Raw genomic sequence first — 20371 nt, forward strand, 5'->3', positions numbered from 1 at the left:
ATATCCTGCTGCACCTTTTTCATTTTTTTTAAATCTTAAAAACATTATACTTTTCCATATGTCAAGAAATTATTTCCAAAATCCTAACGACTGTCGATTTTTTTATATCGCATAGTCACATCTCGTGGATCTGAGTGGATGGACGTACGTGGATTATCTCATCCTAGTCTTATGATCCCCTGCAAAATGCAGTACGCTGAGTAGGCCTTTACATATATTGAATTGACAGAGCTTCCGTTAGGCGAGTACGATTATATACCTACACTCTCAAACGTTAAATTACACTCCTGCTTATCTGATACATGTATGTCAACATTTCAATTTTCTAAATTTAGTGGTGGGTGTTTGTCTTCATTCGATTGTATGCTCCACGTGTGTGTATTTTCTTCAGTTATGAACCTTGTGGATCATGGAACCACATTTGACAGCTAAAATGGGTCTGGGGAACTTGAACTATAGGGGACTATATTTTCCGTGAATCAACGTCGTAGTAAAATATCACTTTATTCCTTCATTTGAAAAAAAAAATTGAAAGTGCTGATTTTTGTCTCTAGTAAAACAAAATCAAAGCATGGAAATATTTTCAAAACTATGGGAAGAAGTCGCAGATGACGAAAGTACAAAAATGTAACAGTAAATTTGTATGGTATCTTGAACATGCTAGCCTTCTAAAAATCATTTTAAATGCTAGACTCCAAATATTTTCTTAAGGTATTAAGGATATAATAGTCAATACTTCAGATATAGCCAAATGCATTAGAAGAACATCTAATCAAACAGGTCTCAATTTTAGTTTTTATCCACACAAAATGTATACATCTTCATGTACCTTGTATAACTTGGATCACTCGAATAAACAAGGGAGGTTCCATAAAAAGAACGATGCTTTTTTTATTTACATATATCAAATCAATTAATATCAACAACATTTTTTTAAATTGTATAATCAAAAGGAATTACAGTGACCTGCATCCTAAACATTGAGGAAATGATAACATCTAAAGCGTCAATACCCGCACACCAAATAGCATTTAGGAATTAAAAAGAATGATTTATTTTATCTCTTGGAAAAAAAAGAAGTAAAAAACCATTAAAACAGATATAATTTTCAAGATAATATTTGCTGATCAATCTTATTCCATCCACACATTTTTTTGTGATTAGTATATTGATACAAATGGAGATGTTGTGACGTAGGAAAACCTGCTGCGATACATGTAGTGCTGACCATGTCATGTTCCTCGTCACTGTCACAATTAATTCAGGCATCTCAATGTTCCGCGTCACTGTCACAATTAATTCAGGCATCTCAATGTTTCTAAGTTATATTCTCAAATGATTGAAAAAACATATTCCTTAGTAATATTCTGCTTTAAATGAACCCAATTATCATGCTTTCATTTTACTTGAATGGCAATGTGGATAAATTTCTAAAATAATATTATACATAACCAAACAATGGTAAATTTCTAAAATAATATTATAAATAACCAAACAATGCACACATATATTTCCGGCAAAGGCAAGGCCTCGTTATTCCAAAGACAACATTTGTGCGGTATTCACATGAACAAAGAAATTACAAAACGTTATGTATGCACTGCAAATATAATATGCAATAGAATGATCAAAATTTCAGAAGAAATAATTCAAATAATTACCGGTATTTTGCAAAGATTTACTTTATGTGTATTGCGACATTTCTGTTAGGAAAGGTGAAGATAACGAAGAGTGATCGGAGCTCTTGGATACCACATTTGTTACATTCGCGACACTTTTTATATATTTTTCTTTGGGGTGGTGTTTTTTGTTTTCTGGCTGCTCCAACCTTTGAAAAACAAAACTATGTGCCTGCTAAAGCAAGTGAAATATGTTTATGTACATATTATTTATATAATCTATGGTCTCATATTCTAATACATATACACGTGTATTTCTACAGGTAACGAAATATAAGTTTCCAGAGAGTACAACTCATGTAGAAGAGTTCTATAACTGCTGTAGAAAACTTTCCTTCATTTAACCGGGATATGCTGATACTGTTACATCATCGTTAATATCAACACTTACACACATTTAAAACCGTGCCGTCTCTAATCACGCCAGCCAAATTAATACACTGTAAGTTCATAGTCCGTGTTTATAATAAAACCATGACGCGTGAAAGGAATGCCCTACCTTAGGTAAGAGATTTGTTATCTTATTGTGCGTCCTTCATTAAGCTACACCCCCTCTCACATGAGCTTGGTAGAATAGAATCATATTTGCCGATTCACTTCCAGTCGTAAAATACATGCATTAATTTAGTGTTAGTCCCTAGTAAAGGTTTGGTCCCCTGAAATATACTGCATGGAATGGAACCCACTCCACTGGGAGAGAATTCTGGATCCGTGCATGTACAATGTATCAATGAAGCTGCGCTTGCCCTAATGGTAGTAGCTGTCATCATAATTATAGCAATATAATTTTATTTACATAAAAATAGCATGATTATAACGATATAAAAAAGATCACAAAATAACAACGATGGATCATCTAATGCAAAACAAGATTATAAAAATTTTCGAAAATTCCGAGTTTTCCCCTCAAATCTCTCCATCTTCAAAACTCTGAAAAAAGAAAACTATAGTTAAAAACCTTACTAAGCTCTAAAATAAAATGAGATGTCCGAAAAATCATTTTGATACCTTAATCGGTATATTTAAGATGTAAAATTATACACGAATACGAATACTTAATTACACGCAAGCATATCCCTAAATGAATTGCAATTGCCGTAATAAACCACATTTTTAAACCCAACTTACGATACGTCTCTCGAAATAATTGCGGAACTACGTCATCATAAGTTGGAGGTGGGCTGTCATTTGTGGGGGCGGGCACTGAAAAGACAGACATGCAATTTGAGGAAAATTGTTGAATCGCGGTTACATATTCTCATTCAAAACAATTGGGCTTGTAAAACTGCAAAAATCAGGAGTTAAATTTATGATATAAAATATATTCAATAAATAGCATTTCTTAATGAGAAAGCATAAATATTTCAGAGCACTGTTGGAAGATTGTAAGGTATGTTATGCAAGTTTTCAGTTTACCAAAATGCAGGAAATAAAAATGAAACTTTACAGCGTGGCAATTAGCCGTGAATGCTGTTACCCGGTGTAAATTCATATTGACTGCATGACAAATCGAGATCATTAAATTCTTAAGAACTATATATTTCCAAAGTTTTTGCCTTTGATATCTTTACCAATTGCAATGATAGCCATTTCCTTGTGGACGCTATACAGATGTGAACACTGTGTGTATGCATAGGAATATTACGTTTATATAAAATTTTCAAACGCAGGGAATTCCGAAAGAAATGAAAGTAGAATGTAAATATACATTGTAAACAAATAAGGCACTTCATGAAGTAGCAGTTCATACCCTCATGAATTTTCAAAAATAAAATTTACTTCTTAATTGTACACCAATTTTTGCTTGTTTGCATTACACTTGTACGTACACCAGTTTACACAAACATGTACTTCACTTATATACGATATGAATTATTGGGATAAATAACATGCAGACCGATCAGAGTGCAGCTCCCTTTGTGATGTTACATTAGTTGTAAACAGACTAAACTTGTACATCTATATCTAAACTAAAATACGATGTGTTTCTCCATCACTTTCTAGATTACACTTACAGGACTGTTCTGGAGGTCTCGGAGCCTTGGGTTTTGCTGCAGGTTTGTGACGGTTGAACTCGGGCTCGTCTGGTGTACTGACTGGCGCTTTCTTACACTTTGAGGCAATGCTGCTGAATCCATTGCTTTTAAGAGACCCACATAAATCAAATTAGCTACATGTGTGAAGAAATGGTGGACATACATGTACATATAATTGATTCATTCCAAGTAGTGTCACACAACGGTAACGCCAATGTGGCCAGCAGTGAATATAAAACTGTTGTGTGAAGCAGGTGTAGAATGTTAATTACCTAATTTTGCCTCCAATTGTGGACACGGCTGACTTGATTCCGCCCGGTAAATAGTAAAATAGCATCCCAAACATGAGCAATACAAAAGCTACGGATGCTGTGGCCAGAGGAAGCATTACGTACATGTTCTCGGGGTTGGTAAATATAGACACCATTTTCTCTGTTGTAGTCGTCGTGCTCGTTGTGGTTGTCAACACAACATTCACGGTCACTTGCATAGTGGAATTTCTTCCTGCTCGGTCTGAAGCAATGACTTGAAAATTGAGGGTACTTCCACTGCACAGCGACGTCAAAAGGTCTTTCGTGTAGATGACACCGTTTTCTTTGATTCCAAAGTATTCTTTTGTCAGACTACTCTGGTCTAGAAGGAAGTATATGGTGCCGTGATCAGTATCGGATCCGTCATACTCATATGCAGATACCTGTGCTACAGTTGTCAACATCTGTAGAAGTAAAACATATGATGTAAACTTGAAAAAAGGTGAACATACGAACAGTGATTAATCTCATAAATCTTATACAGAATGTGAAATCGAGAGTAGAACAAACACGGCTCCGTGGAAACACCAGAGGTAGGATCAGGTACCTAGGAAGAATAAGCATTCCATATATCTTCCAACTACATCGATTGACATCTCTAGTAATGTAATACTATTTAATAAAATTGCATCTTCGTTTACTACCCCCATCGAGCTTACACAGTATACTGTATGTACATGCGGAGACCCGAGTTCGAATCTAGATCAGTTATCTATATCTCATGTCGCTGACAGTTCATATGTAAAACATAATCACGCTGATTGTCATACATATTGTAACATATAAAACATAATCACGCTGATTGTCATACATATTGTAACAGATAAAACATAATCATGCTGATTGTCATATATTTTGTAACATATAAAACATAATCACGCTGATTGTCATACATATTGTAACATATAAAACATAATTATGCTGATTGTTATACATATTGTAACAGATAAAACATAATCACGCTGATTGTCATACATATTGTAACAGATAAAACATAATTATGCTGATTGTCATACATATTGTAACATATAAAACATAATTATGCTGATTGTCATACATATTGTAACATATAAAACATAATCATGCTGATTGTCATATATTTTGTAACATATAAAACATAATTATGCTGATTGTCATACATATTGTAACAGATAAACATAATCACGCTGATTGTCATACATATTGTAACATATAAAACATAATCATGCTGATTGTCATACATATTGTAACATATAAAAGATAATCACGCTGATTGTCATACATATTGTAACAGATAAAACATAATCATGCTGATTGTCATATATTTTGTAACATATAAAACATAATCACGCTGATTGTCATACATATTGTAACATATAAAACATAATCACGCTGATTGTCATACATATTGTAACATATAAACATAATCATACTGATTGTCATACATATTGTAACATATAAAACATAATCATGCTGATTGTCATACATATTGTAACATATAAAACATAATCATGCTGATTATCATACATATTGTAACATATAAACATAATCATACTGATTGTCATACATATTGTAACATAAAACATAATCACGCTGATTGTCATACATATTGTAACATATAAACATAATCATACTGATTGTCATACATATTGTAACATATAAAACATAATCACGCTGATTGTCATACATATTGTAACATATAAAACATAATCACGCTGATTGTCATACATATTGTAACAGATAAACATAATCATGCTGATTGTCATACATATTGTAACATATAAAACATAATCACGCTGATTGTCATACATATTGTAACAGATAAAACATAATCATGCTGATTGTCATACATATTGTAACAGATAAAATATAACGTTGATAAGGTAAAATGTTGAATAAATCCAAGTCAAGGAAGCTTAAAAATCTCAGTACATAAAGAATTGATGAACTGATGAAGAACATTGCAAGTAAAGTTACATATACTTAGTATTCTATTTATTGGATTGATAAAAATGATGTCATTAGAAAGTAATAGCCACACGCAGGTGTTTGCCTCTCTATATACTCCCTGTCGTATTTTTGTAACTAGAAAAAGAGCCACCATAGTTACCATATAACACATCTTATACCGTATCCTTGTCGCACAAACATGTATCAAGATGTATCGAGTATTCTGATGGGCAGGTGCCCTGGAGTCATCCCAAACCATATGTCATAATTGTTGAAATATATTTTTAAAAGACCTGACCCCACATATTTCTGGTTCACATATCAAGATGTATCAAGTATTCTGATGGGCAAGTGCCCCGGGGTCATCACAATCACTATCATTTTTTGATTGTTGAAATATCTTTAAAATGCTTGCGATTCCAACTCGTGAAGTAAATATATTTTTGTTGCTCATGACAATGCATTGAACACCAGGTCATTGTTCGCCGTTTTTGTACCTCCATTTACCCTTCAAGGGGAAAAAAAATTCCGAAAACGTATTGTCCATCTAAGGACCCCACCGATTACCTCTCAGAAGATTATTTAGCTACTGCATAAAATGTAAAAGGAGTTTGGGGAACCATGTCTTTCTATAGAAAAACGTCGTTTTTCAACCCCCAATTGGCCCCAAGGTGAAAAAGAAAATTCTGAAACCTTAATGTACATCTTTAGGACTCCTACAAAAAGATGATTTGGCTACTGTGTAAAACGCAAGAGAAGTTCTGGGAACCAGAGGGGTGTGTGTGCCGAAAAACAATCATTTCTGCACCACCATTTGCCCCTATCCCCACCCCCGGATGAAAATTCCATAAACTTATTGCACATCTCCAGGACTCCACCACCTCATCTTCCATAAGATGATTTGGCTGTAAGAGTTCTGAAACGCAGGTTTTTTTTAACGTTGTTTTTCAACCCCAATTTGAGCTCTTGGATGAAAATGAAAATTCTTAAACCTTATTGCACATCTATAGGACATCATCAACCCTCTTCCAAAAGACCAATGGGGAGGCGAATTTCAGTTACATGTGACAACTTTCACAGAGGCCCCGAGATGCTCACTCATATTACCATTTTTATCATAATTAAAAGACTTCGGTTATTCTGTCTGTTTCGTTCAGTTCTGTTTCGTTAGATTTCGTTTCAATTTATTTCGTTTCATTGAGTTTCGTTTCGCATTTTACAGGTACCCATATACAGATGTACAAGGTCAAAACTTTTACAGTTTATTTTTACATTTAACAACAATGGCTTTCCTTTTGATAATATATCCAAGCTGGAAGGTACATTTATATTAGCAAGGTTGTTTATTAGTGGGTTTTTTCCTTTCTTTCTTTCTTATTTGTAATGTTTACCTTCAGACAAGATGTTTTCAAATAATTCATAATCATTTTTGTTATATTCATAAATACACTAGTATAATATCATACCTTAAGGTGTTATCTTTATACATGATATTTATAACTTTGTCTTGACAATAAGTAGAGGGTAGTTATAGGTTATAAAATATCAAGGGTATTTATAGGCTATAATAAGTAAAAAGTATTTATAGGCTATAATAAGTAGAGGGTATCTATAGGCTATAATAAGTAGAGAGTATTTATAGGCTATAATAAGTAAAGGGTATCTATAGGCTATAATAAGTAGAGGCTTTTTATAGGCTATAATAAGCAGAGGGTATTTATAGGCTATAATAAGTAGAGGGTATCTATAGGCTATAATAAGTAGAGGCTATTTATAGGCTATGCCTGGTGTCTATCCTATTCAATTATTCGTTGACTAAAATATTGTTTAAACTATGCACGCTATTGAATACAGATATTAAAGTTGCTTTTTTTGTATGAAAATTGTATAATAGTTGTAAGGTCAACTACAGGAAACCAAAAATAAGGAAAGATTTTCAGTGAAAACCTGCTGGTGATATTACATTGTACGTTCAGCCACGGTTCTTGTTTGGTCTGTCTGAAACCATATTACTACTTCGATGTCCAGTGCGCATGACCTTTGACCTTTTGACCCCAAAATCGATAGGGAACATCTTCATCCCATGGGTAGTCCATATATATGATATGGTGACGGTAGGTGGAAAGGATAATGCTTTAGAGTCCGGAAACCATTGCGTCTACAGACGGACGGACGGACAGACAGACAGACGGACAACCCGATTCCAGTATACCCCCCCCCCCCCCACAACTTGTTGCGGGGGGTATAATTACATTGGTAACACCACTTATAGCACCATGGTGACCGGAATTTGTTGATTGTCCAAATCTTCCGTTATTCCATAAGTGAACTTGTAAAACATAATGTAAAGCGTTCAACTGCTGTTAGTCTGCACGTTTTTGACACGTGGGTTTGTTTGCAATCCTATGGAATTTGGTGTCTATCCATAGATGATGTAGTCCAAAGTTTAGTCAAAGGGTTTAATTAAAATAACTACAATATTAATTGAATACTAGTACTTTATTTTTTGTTGTTGTCGAAAAACGAAATAAAAATTCGTTGAATTCATAATTTAAAAGAATATATTACTATTAATGCAAAGTCTGAGTCCGAGCTCAAAGTGGCTATCATCTAAAATAATACTCTATTACAATGTCATGCCATCATTACACCTTGTTAATGTTTCCAATCTATAGTCATATTCCATAAACAGACCTAAACTAACACTCTGTATTCAGTACTAACAGTGCTTTATATAGTGTTGCAATGAGAGTTGTCAATCCTCATCACTTTTTATTGAAAGTCAAATAATTCAATTACAATAAAGATGCATGTACAACAGACTATAGCAAGTCACTTTAATATTACCATTTCTAATTTTAAAATATATATCTTGCTTTAAAGAGAAATCTCTTTTTAAGTTTAAGGGATATCTCTCAAAGTTAAAGAGACATCTTCTTTTTTGAATAAATAGTAAAACTTGCCATAATTGACTCACCTCAGCAATGCATTCCACGTACACAGAAATGGACGACTGAGAAAATATTGGTGCTGCCTCGTTTTTGTGTTCAACGGATATGGACAATTCTGCAGAGTCTCTCAAGCTTCCGTCGGAAACGTACACTGTACACATAACATTGGTAGGAACCCCACTAGTGTCCAGGTCATAAGCATTCTTAAACTGTATGGTGCCTGTTGAAGATCCAAACGTAAAACGACCAGTGTCAGCACCGCAGTCAAACTCAAACGTCACCGAATCTCCGTCAGGATCAGTATACTTCCACTGAGGTGTAGGTAAATTATGTCCTGCCTGTAAGACGAAACCAAACCTGTTGAGTATGTTATTGAATGATCTATCAATATGTGCTTAATTGAGATGAAAAGATCATACCACCATCATCACATGTACAACCACTATATTTGATGTTCGTCACTACCACCTATCGTCACCAGAATCTCCGCCACCATTTGCCGTTATTGGTCAACACAACTATCACTACTCGCTATCAGCAATTTTACATGTATATTTCACCATTATGAATTTGCTATATGTACAAATGTAAAATGTTTTACAGATCACAAATATCAAAACCAACACCACCAGCATAATTATCAATTTATCATACGAGTCCTTCTGTCGTAGAGATGGAGTAGTATTTCTGCCAGAACACCGGAGTCTCGTTTTCATTGACGATGTCAATATAAAGCGTCTCTTCATCGTAGAACTTTCCATCACACACTGATATATCCATTCGGTATCGCTTGTTGGAGTCTTCCAAGTTTTCTCTGTCGATTGTATACCAAGAAGTGGTTCTCAGTTCTCCAGCTTAATGAAACAAGAAACAGTTTAAAAAGTTAATACTCCTCATTGAGTTTTCTTTCTCATTAGCTTTATATCTGCTTCATCTGATCTACTAGCATTTAGTTTTTATATTCTGGCACTGATTACTTGTTTTGTCCAGTTCGAACAAGCTGCTTCCTTCTCCATGTGAAAACGAGGCAGCAAAGGTCAAAGTGTCCAATGGATCGGGATCGCTTGCAGAAAATGTGTAGATAGACGTTGATGGTGCCGTATTCTCCATCACTGTTAGACTCTTCACATTAGTCAAGACAGGCTTATTGTTGATATCTGTAGAAAATGACAGGGATTGTAGGTTAGGAAAATAGCAATATTATCCCCCAAAATAAGTTATTGAAGTTAGATTCCTAGGTAATTAAGTGTTTCCAAATAAAAAAGAAAATATATGCGAAATATGTTTCATGCTAGTTAGTCAGAATAATTAAGGAAAGCAGTACAATGCTATACAAATTTAATGACTGTCAATAAGTTTATATCAAACATCCTATTGTGTATCAATGCTAACAAAAGTAAATACGAACATATCTTCAGAATTACAAAACGTGCATATGCATTTAGCTGCAGCATGTTTGAATTCAACTTCACTAAATAAAAAAGATAAACTTTTTGCACCCTGTCTGATACATAAACTTCATGTAAATAATTTTGATATACTGTCTGTTTCGATTTAATGTTGCTGTTGTTCGTTCTTGGCATTTAACATTTTCAAATCGATTGCAGTGTGAAATTTTGAAAATTTACATCTACATTTATAGCAAATGCCGGCGAGCTTTAATTCAGAATGAACGTTTCTAATCCGAACACGACGCTGCCGACCGTGCAGAAAGAAGCAATTAAAAAGTTTAATGTCATATTTGAGCTACAGTAATACACAACTTGGACGGGCAGTGTGGCAAAACCCCATTGTTATTGCATCTATATGGAGAAAGTGAGCAAGCTGATCTGCAGGGATCCGCAAGGAATCGTATGATTCACGAACACTGCAGGAAGATTTAAATAATATCTATTTTTCTGTGGTTCGCTGCGTTCCTGGAGCATTGTAGGAAGAAAAAAAATCTAAATCGTGAGGCCAAAAACACCAAAGGCATTTTCACAACTCTTCTCGTTCTGAAAATTCTATAATTGAAGATCATTTCCTGATTTGACGTGTTATTGATGGGCAGCGGCTTCATTATTCAGGTATTTCGTGTAAAGGCATCATTGCCAACGAGGTTGTGGGTAATAGACTCATACATGCCAACTTTCCCGATTTCTGCGGGATTTTCCCGATTTGAAGCAACTGAAAAGGCAAATCCCGATCGGGATTGCAAAAATACCCCGAAATCCCGATTTTCTAAAAATATCTCCCATTTTACGACAACAAACCCCCATTTGCAACCAGAATTGAAAATCCCGCGTCATTTCTGAACTGACCAATCAGAAATCGGGACAATAGTCAGCCATTGCTGTTTACCTGTGTCGCATGGTGTCGGGTTGGTCTGCCTGTGTCGGGGTGTTTATTGGACAGTACGAAGCATGTTTTGATAGTAATTAATCGGGAAGACGGATTTCAAATTGACATATCCTTTACACAATCGTGAATGACAACGATGATAGTGTCACCACCAAACAATCGGACATTCCGCCTCTCGCTGACAGCATCCAAAATTTGCAATAAGGTACGTCAAATATATATTTTTTCCAACTATAATAATATAGGCTATCCAAATCTATCCGTCTATAGCGATGTATTATGTAGTGTAGTATTAAATATACTTTGTGATGCGTAATTCGCACAAGTCTGTACTGAATTTTATATTTAGCAAGTAGCCTTAATTTACAAGTAAAACGGAATATTTTGATGTGGGTTTTTTTCCTGGTAATTATTTCAGATGTCATGGGTGCAAAGGTTTTGTTCGCAAACTTCATAGCAGGGCAGATCACTCCTTTTCTGGTTGCAATGCAGATTATTCCACCAGTCTCTGCAAGCCCATGTTTACAGACAAGCAAGATCGCCTTTGCAGTCGTACCTAAATGCATGTGCTTTAATTTAAATTTTGATATATAGACCGGCCAGTATTTATTGTATGGTGTAAAGGGATGCAACCTTAAATATTATTTGATAATATGTATGTGACTTTTTGGAGAAGATTTTTTGCTGAATAGATGATTTTAATAAAATATTTATGTATATCTTTTAAAGTTTTTTTTTTAATATAGTTAATGGTCAAACACATTTGATGTTGTGTTAATACATGTATATGATACATTAACAATGATTTGATTGATATTTTATTTGAAAGGACAAATATTTATTTTCATGCTAAAATGTCGTGAAGGTCGTCGCGCGCAAAATCCCCCATGGGGATTTTTAAAAGTTGGCATGTATGTAGACTTTCGTCGTTGGGTGAGGGTCAGGTTGAGGTAATCTAATTGTACCATTTTCAATGCTGCTTTCAAATATGTGTCATTGAAGATCCCTGCATCAGACCCAGTTATTGCCTCCAATATCCACATGAAACCTATACGGCACATCATATTTCTTTGAATTCATAAAGCGAAAGTACAAAGAAGTAGAAGGAACGACCTTATCATATATTTAAGTTTCAATCGCAGTAGTCCGAGATGCCTCAGCCATCCACCAACCAAAATCGTGAACTGTGATAATCACGTGAATACCACGTACATGTACCATTCGTATTATCTGCATTGTATCCGTACAGCCACCGACTACATCGTCATCACTCAGTGAACCATCAGATCCGTTGTAATATCGCTACACTTCCTAGAGACGTTCAGACAACGCCACTCTTCGTAAAGACTCCGTAGTCAATCAGTCTCTACTCTGCTGCAATCTAGACAACCACGTGTTGCAGCGAGTCTTATCCGCCATACTGGTACTGAAACCGTCCTTATACGGACTGGAAGCCCATTATGTAATAAAATATTGCTGTGCCCCGTACACAATGACACCGCTTCAAAACCGAATAGATGAGAATTTCATTTCATCATGTACGTACTCTTCATGAAGACCATGCTTTGCACGTTTTTAAAGGTGCAGTCCAGACACAGCCGGTCACGCAGTGAAAGTACTTTTAAAATATGACTTACTAACTATGGTAACAGCAATAGACTGGCCGGTGACTGTGTTGTGACCCGAGGAGTCTTCTAGTGTCAGCGCAAGAGTGTAAGCACTATTCGAATCATGAAGTAAATTGGCATTCACCACCAACTCTCCACCTATATAAATAGAATATATATACAATCCTGACTAAGACAATTGTTAAATTTTCAGGACGGGACCGGGGATGATCCGTGTATTCTTCAAGACAATGACGTTGATTACAAATGTAAAAGCCAACAAAGCAACAACAAAATAACCACTCTCTCAACATTAAAGAAAGTAGCTGAAATCACTCTCTACCATAAACAATATATGATTATTATTAACGGATTGGAAACATGGGCGCGCATGTGTATAAACACATATTTACAACGTGTGCAATTTGCATACAAATAGCTCATCGGTATATACAGACCGGCTCGCTGTCATTGGATTGATAATAAACCTACTGTTCAGCAGCAAAAATGGGCAGTTTGAGGGAGAACAAGACATTGTCATCCACACTTCGTCATTTTCCGGATCAGACGTTGATACCGTGAAGATGACGTCTCCGATACTCGCTTGTTCTGCGTCCACCGTCACTTGCCCTGAAAAAAAAATGGTATGTCAAATCAACACCAATTGGTTTTCAGTTAAGTGCACTCACAACTGAAAAGTGTATCACCGTGAAGAAGACTATTTACAGAATACGTTGTGGAACTGCGGGGGCTCGTTCCGTTTGATGCTGACTGTGTAGGTTCCTGTAGCCGTGTTCGTATCATCGGAACATTCTATTTGTAAGTTGTAGGTATTTTTTCTTTCATATTCCAACTGAGGCCAGTCATAGGAAAGTATGTCGTAAGCTGAAAAAGATTTCCAGATTGAAAAGACTCTCTCTCTCTCTCTCTCTCTCTCTCTCTCTCTCTCTCTGCGCAAAACATATTATATATCTAAGAAAATCTTTCAGGGTGAAGGAGCGAAAACACGAAAGTGATGGAACTCCTTCGTGGTCGCCTTTGCAACTTCACAATTTTGCCTTCGCAGTTTCTTTTCATCGTCCCCGTACTTTCGCGAATTCATATCGTCTCATAAGTTTAAAAGAGCAAAAAAGCAAATGACCTGATCAAAATACCATATATCTATGGTAAAAGCTTTACTTTTGACGGCACTGGATGTCTGTCTACAATGAAACGGACCCACAGTGGGGTTAGCGATATCACAGTACACCGGGTCGTTAGTGGACAGGTCACTGGTCTGAATAGTGTACAGAGACACCTGGCTCTCTGTACTTTCTGCAAGGTCTCTGTACTGGGCCCCGAGGTTTGTGATGGAAATCGGCTATATAAAACAAAACAAAAGGATAGAATGCATACGCTGAACATTGGTGATGTAGAATACAATGTCTTGATTCCATATACATGTACAGTATAATAGCCCTGCATGATAAATTACAGATGGGTTGAAAGCAAATTTCATTTATAGCATTCTTGAATTGCTAATTTTACATAAGAAAAGGACTCTTGATGAAATTAAGTAATTTTACCGCATTTGTTACGGTGATGGTCAGCGTTCTAGTGGACTGGAGCATGCATGCATTCATGATGTAAAATGCCATTGTGTACGAACCCTCTGGTATGTAAGATGTGTCAGCTTTAACCTCGACTAAATCAAATAATTCAATTTGCACATACTGAAAATCTTCTGTTATATATCTAAGAATCTGACATCAATGTATCGTAAAAATTACATTTATACTACATGCAAGGTGAAGATAACGAACAGTGATCAATCTCATAACTCCCACAAGCAATACAAAATAGATAGTTGGGCAAACACGGACCCCTGGACACACCAGAGGTGGGATCAGGTGCCTAGGAGGAGTAAGCATCCCCTGATGTAAAACATGCACTTTCCGCGGAATAAGGGTTGAATTTCAACTTATTGCAGTTCCGCTTAGAATTAAAAGGGGGTAATTATGGTAATGACTTTCGCATCATAAGCGGATCCAGGAATTTGTGAAAGAGGAGTCTTGCACCAGCTGTACGTGAAGTACCACAAATTTAGACCTGTTTAGCGCTCATGGCCATAGCAGTGAGAGGTTTTTTTTAGCGTGCCAACGCATGCAGCGACACGGGACCTCAGTTTTAAGGTCATATCCGAAAGACCTGTGATTCTCACTTCTAAATGCCGAGCGTTGGCGAAGGAACAATCACTACCTACATTAACGTCTTAGGTTTGACGCGACCATGACACAACCTCCCGGTTACGAAGCGAACGCTCTACCAATGAGCTACCGCGACCGGTCTATTAGAAAAGTAGTATGATACAATTTGTTCATTACAGTGAAGAGAAATAACGATCGACTTGTCCAGCTGTACTTAGTAATTTTGTAGATACATCTTGACTGCTTTATTTAAGAAGATCATCAAAGTATTGACCTCTGATTCAGCTGTACTTAGATTTTAGAACATATTTTGTGTTATTAATTGTCACATAGGAGAGGTCTTTCTAAACGATAGTTTAAACCAAACAAAAAGCATATCAAATGACAAAGTTATAATTCAGTATGTTACGAAGGTTGCTGTGAGAGTTCTTTTTGTTTTCCAAAAGATGACAGCCAAGGATCAATTACACATTATTCCCATAGTTCTCAAAGTTTCTTCTCGTTGGGAGTTTGTTCTACTGAAGATGAAAGTAAGACCTTTCAGATTTTCAAAAGAAGGAATAAAGTAATTAATATTTTACTACGCCATCGACTCTACTGAAAACGTTGTCCCCTATAAATCAAACTCCAAAAAAAACCTCAACTTAACATTTAATGTTACAAAACTCAACTTAACATTTAATGTTACAACTCGGTTTCTTTTACTCAACCCTCTATCACTACATGGGTTCACTTCAACAGTTCATTTTACATTTTTACATGTACATGTAACTTTAAATACTATTATAAAAACGTGGGGGGGGGGGGGGGGGCAGTTACAAAATATAATTAAGTTCTTTGCTTGTGAAAAATAACGGAAATCGAATATTGTCAACAAAAGTACCCACCCACCCCCCGACCCTCTTGATTCTACGTGCTTGGTACATGTAAGTAAGAAAGAGTAATGTGGGTTTCATAATTTACAAAAATGTATGCAATATATGGGCAGGAATACACATGTAAAATATGAAAGCTACTTCACCATTTATTCATAAGTTGTGGCCACAGTTAAAGTTTTTGAGGGCAAACAGACCAACAGACCGAAAACTACATGTATAATCATGTTCCTGAATTTCCGATTACAGAGGCATAAAAAGCAACAAACGAACTCACTATCGCAATTCTAGTGGACCGAATGTCTAACACAGGCACGTGCAGGGTAGATGCTATTTGATACACATTGGGCCTAACGTAGACTAATGTTTGTTTTCCACTATTTGACCTACCGGTTGAACCTATTGGCAGGTTGGTTGGAAAAATATTTCATTCATGTTATTCATTTTGTTTAACAATAATAAAACAAAGATACATCATAATGATATTCTATAAAGAATACACCGGTATATTCTTTTTCCACATTTTGACATATGAAAGTGACATATTTTTCAAGGAACGCATTTCTTTCATTGAACCCGTTTTTCCATATTGAAAGATGGAATCAACTCGCACAGAAAAAGAAAAACTTAGTCATTCAAAATTTAGCAGAAAAAAATCGTGAGAAAAATAAACTTTTTTTTTTTTCACGGATCGGTCGAAAAAGGGGAATAAACATATATATTTTTAGGTCTAGCAGTAACTATACTGTATGATATATGTAAACTTACGGGTAGAGGAGTCAAGCACAAAGTACTTGCTGGAATACAATTTCTCTTCAATAAACAAATCTGTACTTAGCGTCGTTTGATCTAGATAAGAGTAGGTGACATCCACGACCTTCGTTCCGCTAGAGAGGGAGTCTGTGATCGTGACTGACGTCGGGAAGGTGAGTGTTGGCGTGGTTGCTAGAAGGGAAAACAAACAAAAAATCGCGATACACGTGCGTCTCTTGAAACACTGATCATTAACTTTTACTGTTGAATAGAACAGGTGCAAACCACACTTAGATTTTGGAATATATACGAGATTCGAGATTAACATTGCCTTGATCTTCAACAACGATAGGTGAAACAATACATAATATGTACTACATGTAGTAGTAAAAAAAGAAGATAAAACTAACATGCTACAATATTTGCTCTGACGCCAAACAAGATGTTGTACTCGGCACCAGTGGCGCTGGACCAGTCTATGACTTCTCCTTTCTTTATTAGTTCGGGTGTAATACCAGTCTTATATTTCGCCATAATGTAGCTCGAGTCCGATCCATAACCCAAAACTGTGTCACCGCTAAAATACCTAGATTATATTCAAACAAATGTAAACTCATTTTGGATTATGAAAACGAGATACGGACAAACTCTAAGCAGTTCCTTTCAAATTGATTGTGAGAAATTTTCATATATTTAATATGGGAATTATTTTTCTCACTCAGCTGACAAGATCGCCCTATTCACTGTATATACCATCCAATGAAATCGCCGTTTTGAACCTGCAATGTACATACCATCCAATGAAATCGCCGTTTTGAACCTGCAATGTACATACCATCCAATGAAATCGCCGTTTTGAACCTGCAATGTCGGGTTAGACGGTTGAGTAACAGCTGATCCTAAAATAGATTTGAAAACAGCCATGTTACATTAATAATTTGATCGCCACTTGGATAAACATATTTGTTACTCCCGCTTAATCTCGGCTGAGATTCGGCTTGGCTGAATATTTGGACTGACGCCTTCCAGGGCCGTAAATTACATGGAGGCGGAGGAGGCAGCTGCCTCCTCCAACTTTTAAGCCAAAAAAAATTAAAATTTAAAGTTCATTAGAATTTATGTTGTTTCCAATATTAAACTAAGAACATGATACCTCCTTTAAAAAGCATTCCAAATCTTTCTTTTAGAATGAGTTAGTCAAGTAACATCTTAGAAGGCCCTAGAATCAAGGATTTTGCACGAAACGTGTTCAGTGTGCACAAAATGTGCTCAGCGTCTGGGGGCCTGGGCGGCCCCCAGACCCCCGCCTAATTTCCTGCCTCCTCCAAATTGAAGGTTAATTTACGGCCCTGCCTTCACCGAATCTCTTGGGGATCTGGGTTAGAATAGGTCCTCAGTACCCCTTGCTTGTCGTAAGAGACGACTAAATGGGGCGGTCCTTCGGATGAGACCGCAAAAACCGAGATCCTGTGTCACAGCAGGTGTGGCACGATAAAGATCCCTCCCTGCTCAAAGGCCATAAGCGCCGAGCATAGGCTTAAATTTTGCAGCCCTTCACCGGCAGTGGTGACGTCTTCATATGAGTGAAATATTCTCGAGAGGGACGTAAAACAATATACAATCAATCAATTCACCGAATCTCGGAGCAGTCCTTCATAATTCATGTCTGGAAATTTACTCTCAGCTTCGGCCGGTTCTAGCAATTAATGTGCACTTACATGTAGGTGACACTGCTGTTCGCTTCAAATAAGTGATTTGACTGTTCAACTAACTGTCTATCATTATTAATGTTCAATTTCATCATTTTGGATGTACAAATTCCCTTCATACCCATCTGTCACTCTACAAAATGTCTAAATGAAAAATTAAACAATAGATGTTTTATACGCCAAAACTCTATACTAGTACGTGTACATTTATGACATTTATTTATATTTTTATGATTAATTAAAACAATTATACTAGAGGTGGGTTTAAGTAAGTCAATATCCTCGTCCCTCTCCATTCCTAAAAGCACTGGTCCTCCACCCCTTCGGAACCTCCACTCCATTGCCTTCAAGGAATGAAAGGGTACTCTAACATTAACCTATACGTCAATCAAGATCTTACCGACATCGGCCACTTTGATATGATGCTCACTGACGCCGGAAATCCTGAATGTGTTGTCAGGTAATCTGTGAAAGACGACGAATTTGATGCCTCCTGTTGTTTTCGGAATAAAGTACCAGCTGCTAATATGGCCACAGCATGAGGATGCAAAATAACTGGATTCCACCATCCACAGCGATCCTATGGGACAGTGTACAGCCCGTGAAGAATACTGTCATTTTATGCACAGACATTTTTGAGCATGCTTATTAATTAAATCATATCGTATCTACATCGTGTCTTGGACATAACTTGATAGTCTTCGATATTCATAATATTTCGAAATAATGGTCATTTTATCAATTTAAAAAAAAGAAAGAAATATGCATGCTCAAAAAGTCTGAAGTTCGTGCTATATTGTCGATATCTTCATGAAGATTATGATACCATTGTAGTATGGTGTGTGCTATTTTATTATTAATCACGTGGTATCATTTCAACCAGTATATTTTTCTCAATTGCAATGCAGGATTGTAAATGTTATAAATGTACCCCCCAAAAAAGTTCACGTTCGTGTGTTCTAATCGTTTAACAAACTTTCGCCCTATGCATTCCGCATGTACTTACAGTATGACTGAACGTTATAACGTACTGGAAACCTCTATGCATCATACTTACGCGTGTGTGTTGTGCTAGATGTGAAGTCGGAGGAGCTGTAGCTCGCTGGGTTGACTCCTACTGTAGTTGAGGCGCACTGTGGTCTTGCTGTAATGGACAGCATATATACATTCTACACACGGATTAGGAATCACTATTGTAAGAGATATGGTTTACATGCAGAATAAACTGTGTCTCAGACCCCTCACCACAAAACAAACTACATGTAGTATTTGCTCATGAATTCTGCTAGCGTATTTTCGGCGTTGTACTTTTTATTTGTTATACTATTACCTGTGTGAATATTTACTTAACACGAACAATATGAAATTGTAAAATTTTCGGAACGACCTGTCCATTCTTCAGGACGATAGAACATTATTAGAAATGAAAACTAAAAAGATAAAATAAAAATGCAAACTAGCACCAAAACTAAACCACAAAAGCCGAGAACAAACAGAAAATCTACATATTGAAGTAGTCGGGCGTAATATGGGGAATGAAAGAACTTCTGTTCTAAACGAGGGTCAAAATATCAAAACTGATATTATTTCACGAAACTGTCACAGTCGTTATTCTAAAGACAAAACAGCATGTGTTTACAAACTCTTTGGACAGCCCTCGTATGTGCATAACATTTATTTAACCCTAATTTAAAACCTTCTTTAGTTTTCAAAGTTCAAATTGTAAAATTGAACTAAAAGTACTGTGCAATTGTTTTCTTTCACTTACCCCCTAAATTCTCAAAAGACTGGACAGTAGAAAAGACAGAAAAGTTGATTAAAACGCACAGTTTGATAAACTCCATTCTGTGGCGTACTTTGATTCAGTGGACTATTTCCCCACAATTATATTACACATTTCCGGCTCGTCAAAAGTTTTTGAGTGACAAAGTATTAAATGGCTGGTTTAAAGTTATCGCTAGCAAAAAATAGAAACCCTAAAACAAAAGCTTTCAA

General features: G+C 36.1%; 1 protein-coding gene across 1 annotated transcript; it reads right to left on the minus strand.

Annotated features, from left to right (window-relative positions):
• Window positions 1-874: 874 nt before the first annotated feature.
• On the minus strand, window positions 875-20277 carry LOC125683645 (cadherin EGF LAG seven-pass G-type receptor 2-like). Its single transcript, XM_048925016.2, has 18 exons — window positions 20145-20277; window positions 19434-19520; window positions 18777-18956; window positions 17503-17566; window positions 17078-17253; window positions 16683-16859; window positions 14419-14537; window positions 14033-14213; window positions 13580-13738; window positions 13346-13483; window positions 12884-13012; window positions 9884-10063; window positions 9561-9760; window positions 8933-9244; window positions 3988-4430; window positions 3695-3819; window positions 2808-2882; window positions 875-2609 (listed from the first exon to the last, which is right to left on the minus strand). Exons 1-18 carry the CDS (start codon window positions 20218-20220, stop codon window positions 2602-2604), a joined length of 2829 nt encoding a protein of 942 aa, XP_048780973.2. The 5' UTR covers window positions 20221-20277; the 3' UTR covers window positions 875-2601.
• Window positions 20278-20371: the final 94 nt, after the last annotated feature.

The sequence above is a fragment of the Ostrea edulis genome, chromosome 6 (genome assembly GCF_947568905.1).
Source record: "Ostrea edulis chromosome 6, xbOstEdul1.1, whole genome shotgun sequence".
Classification (NCBI taxonomy): Eukaryota; Metazoa; Mollusca; class Bivalvia; order Ostreida; family Ostreidae; genus Ostrea; species Ostrea edulis.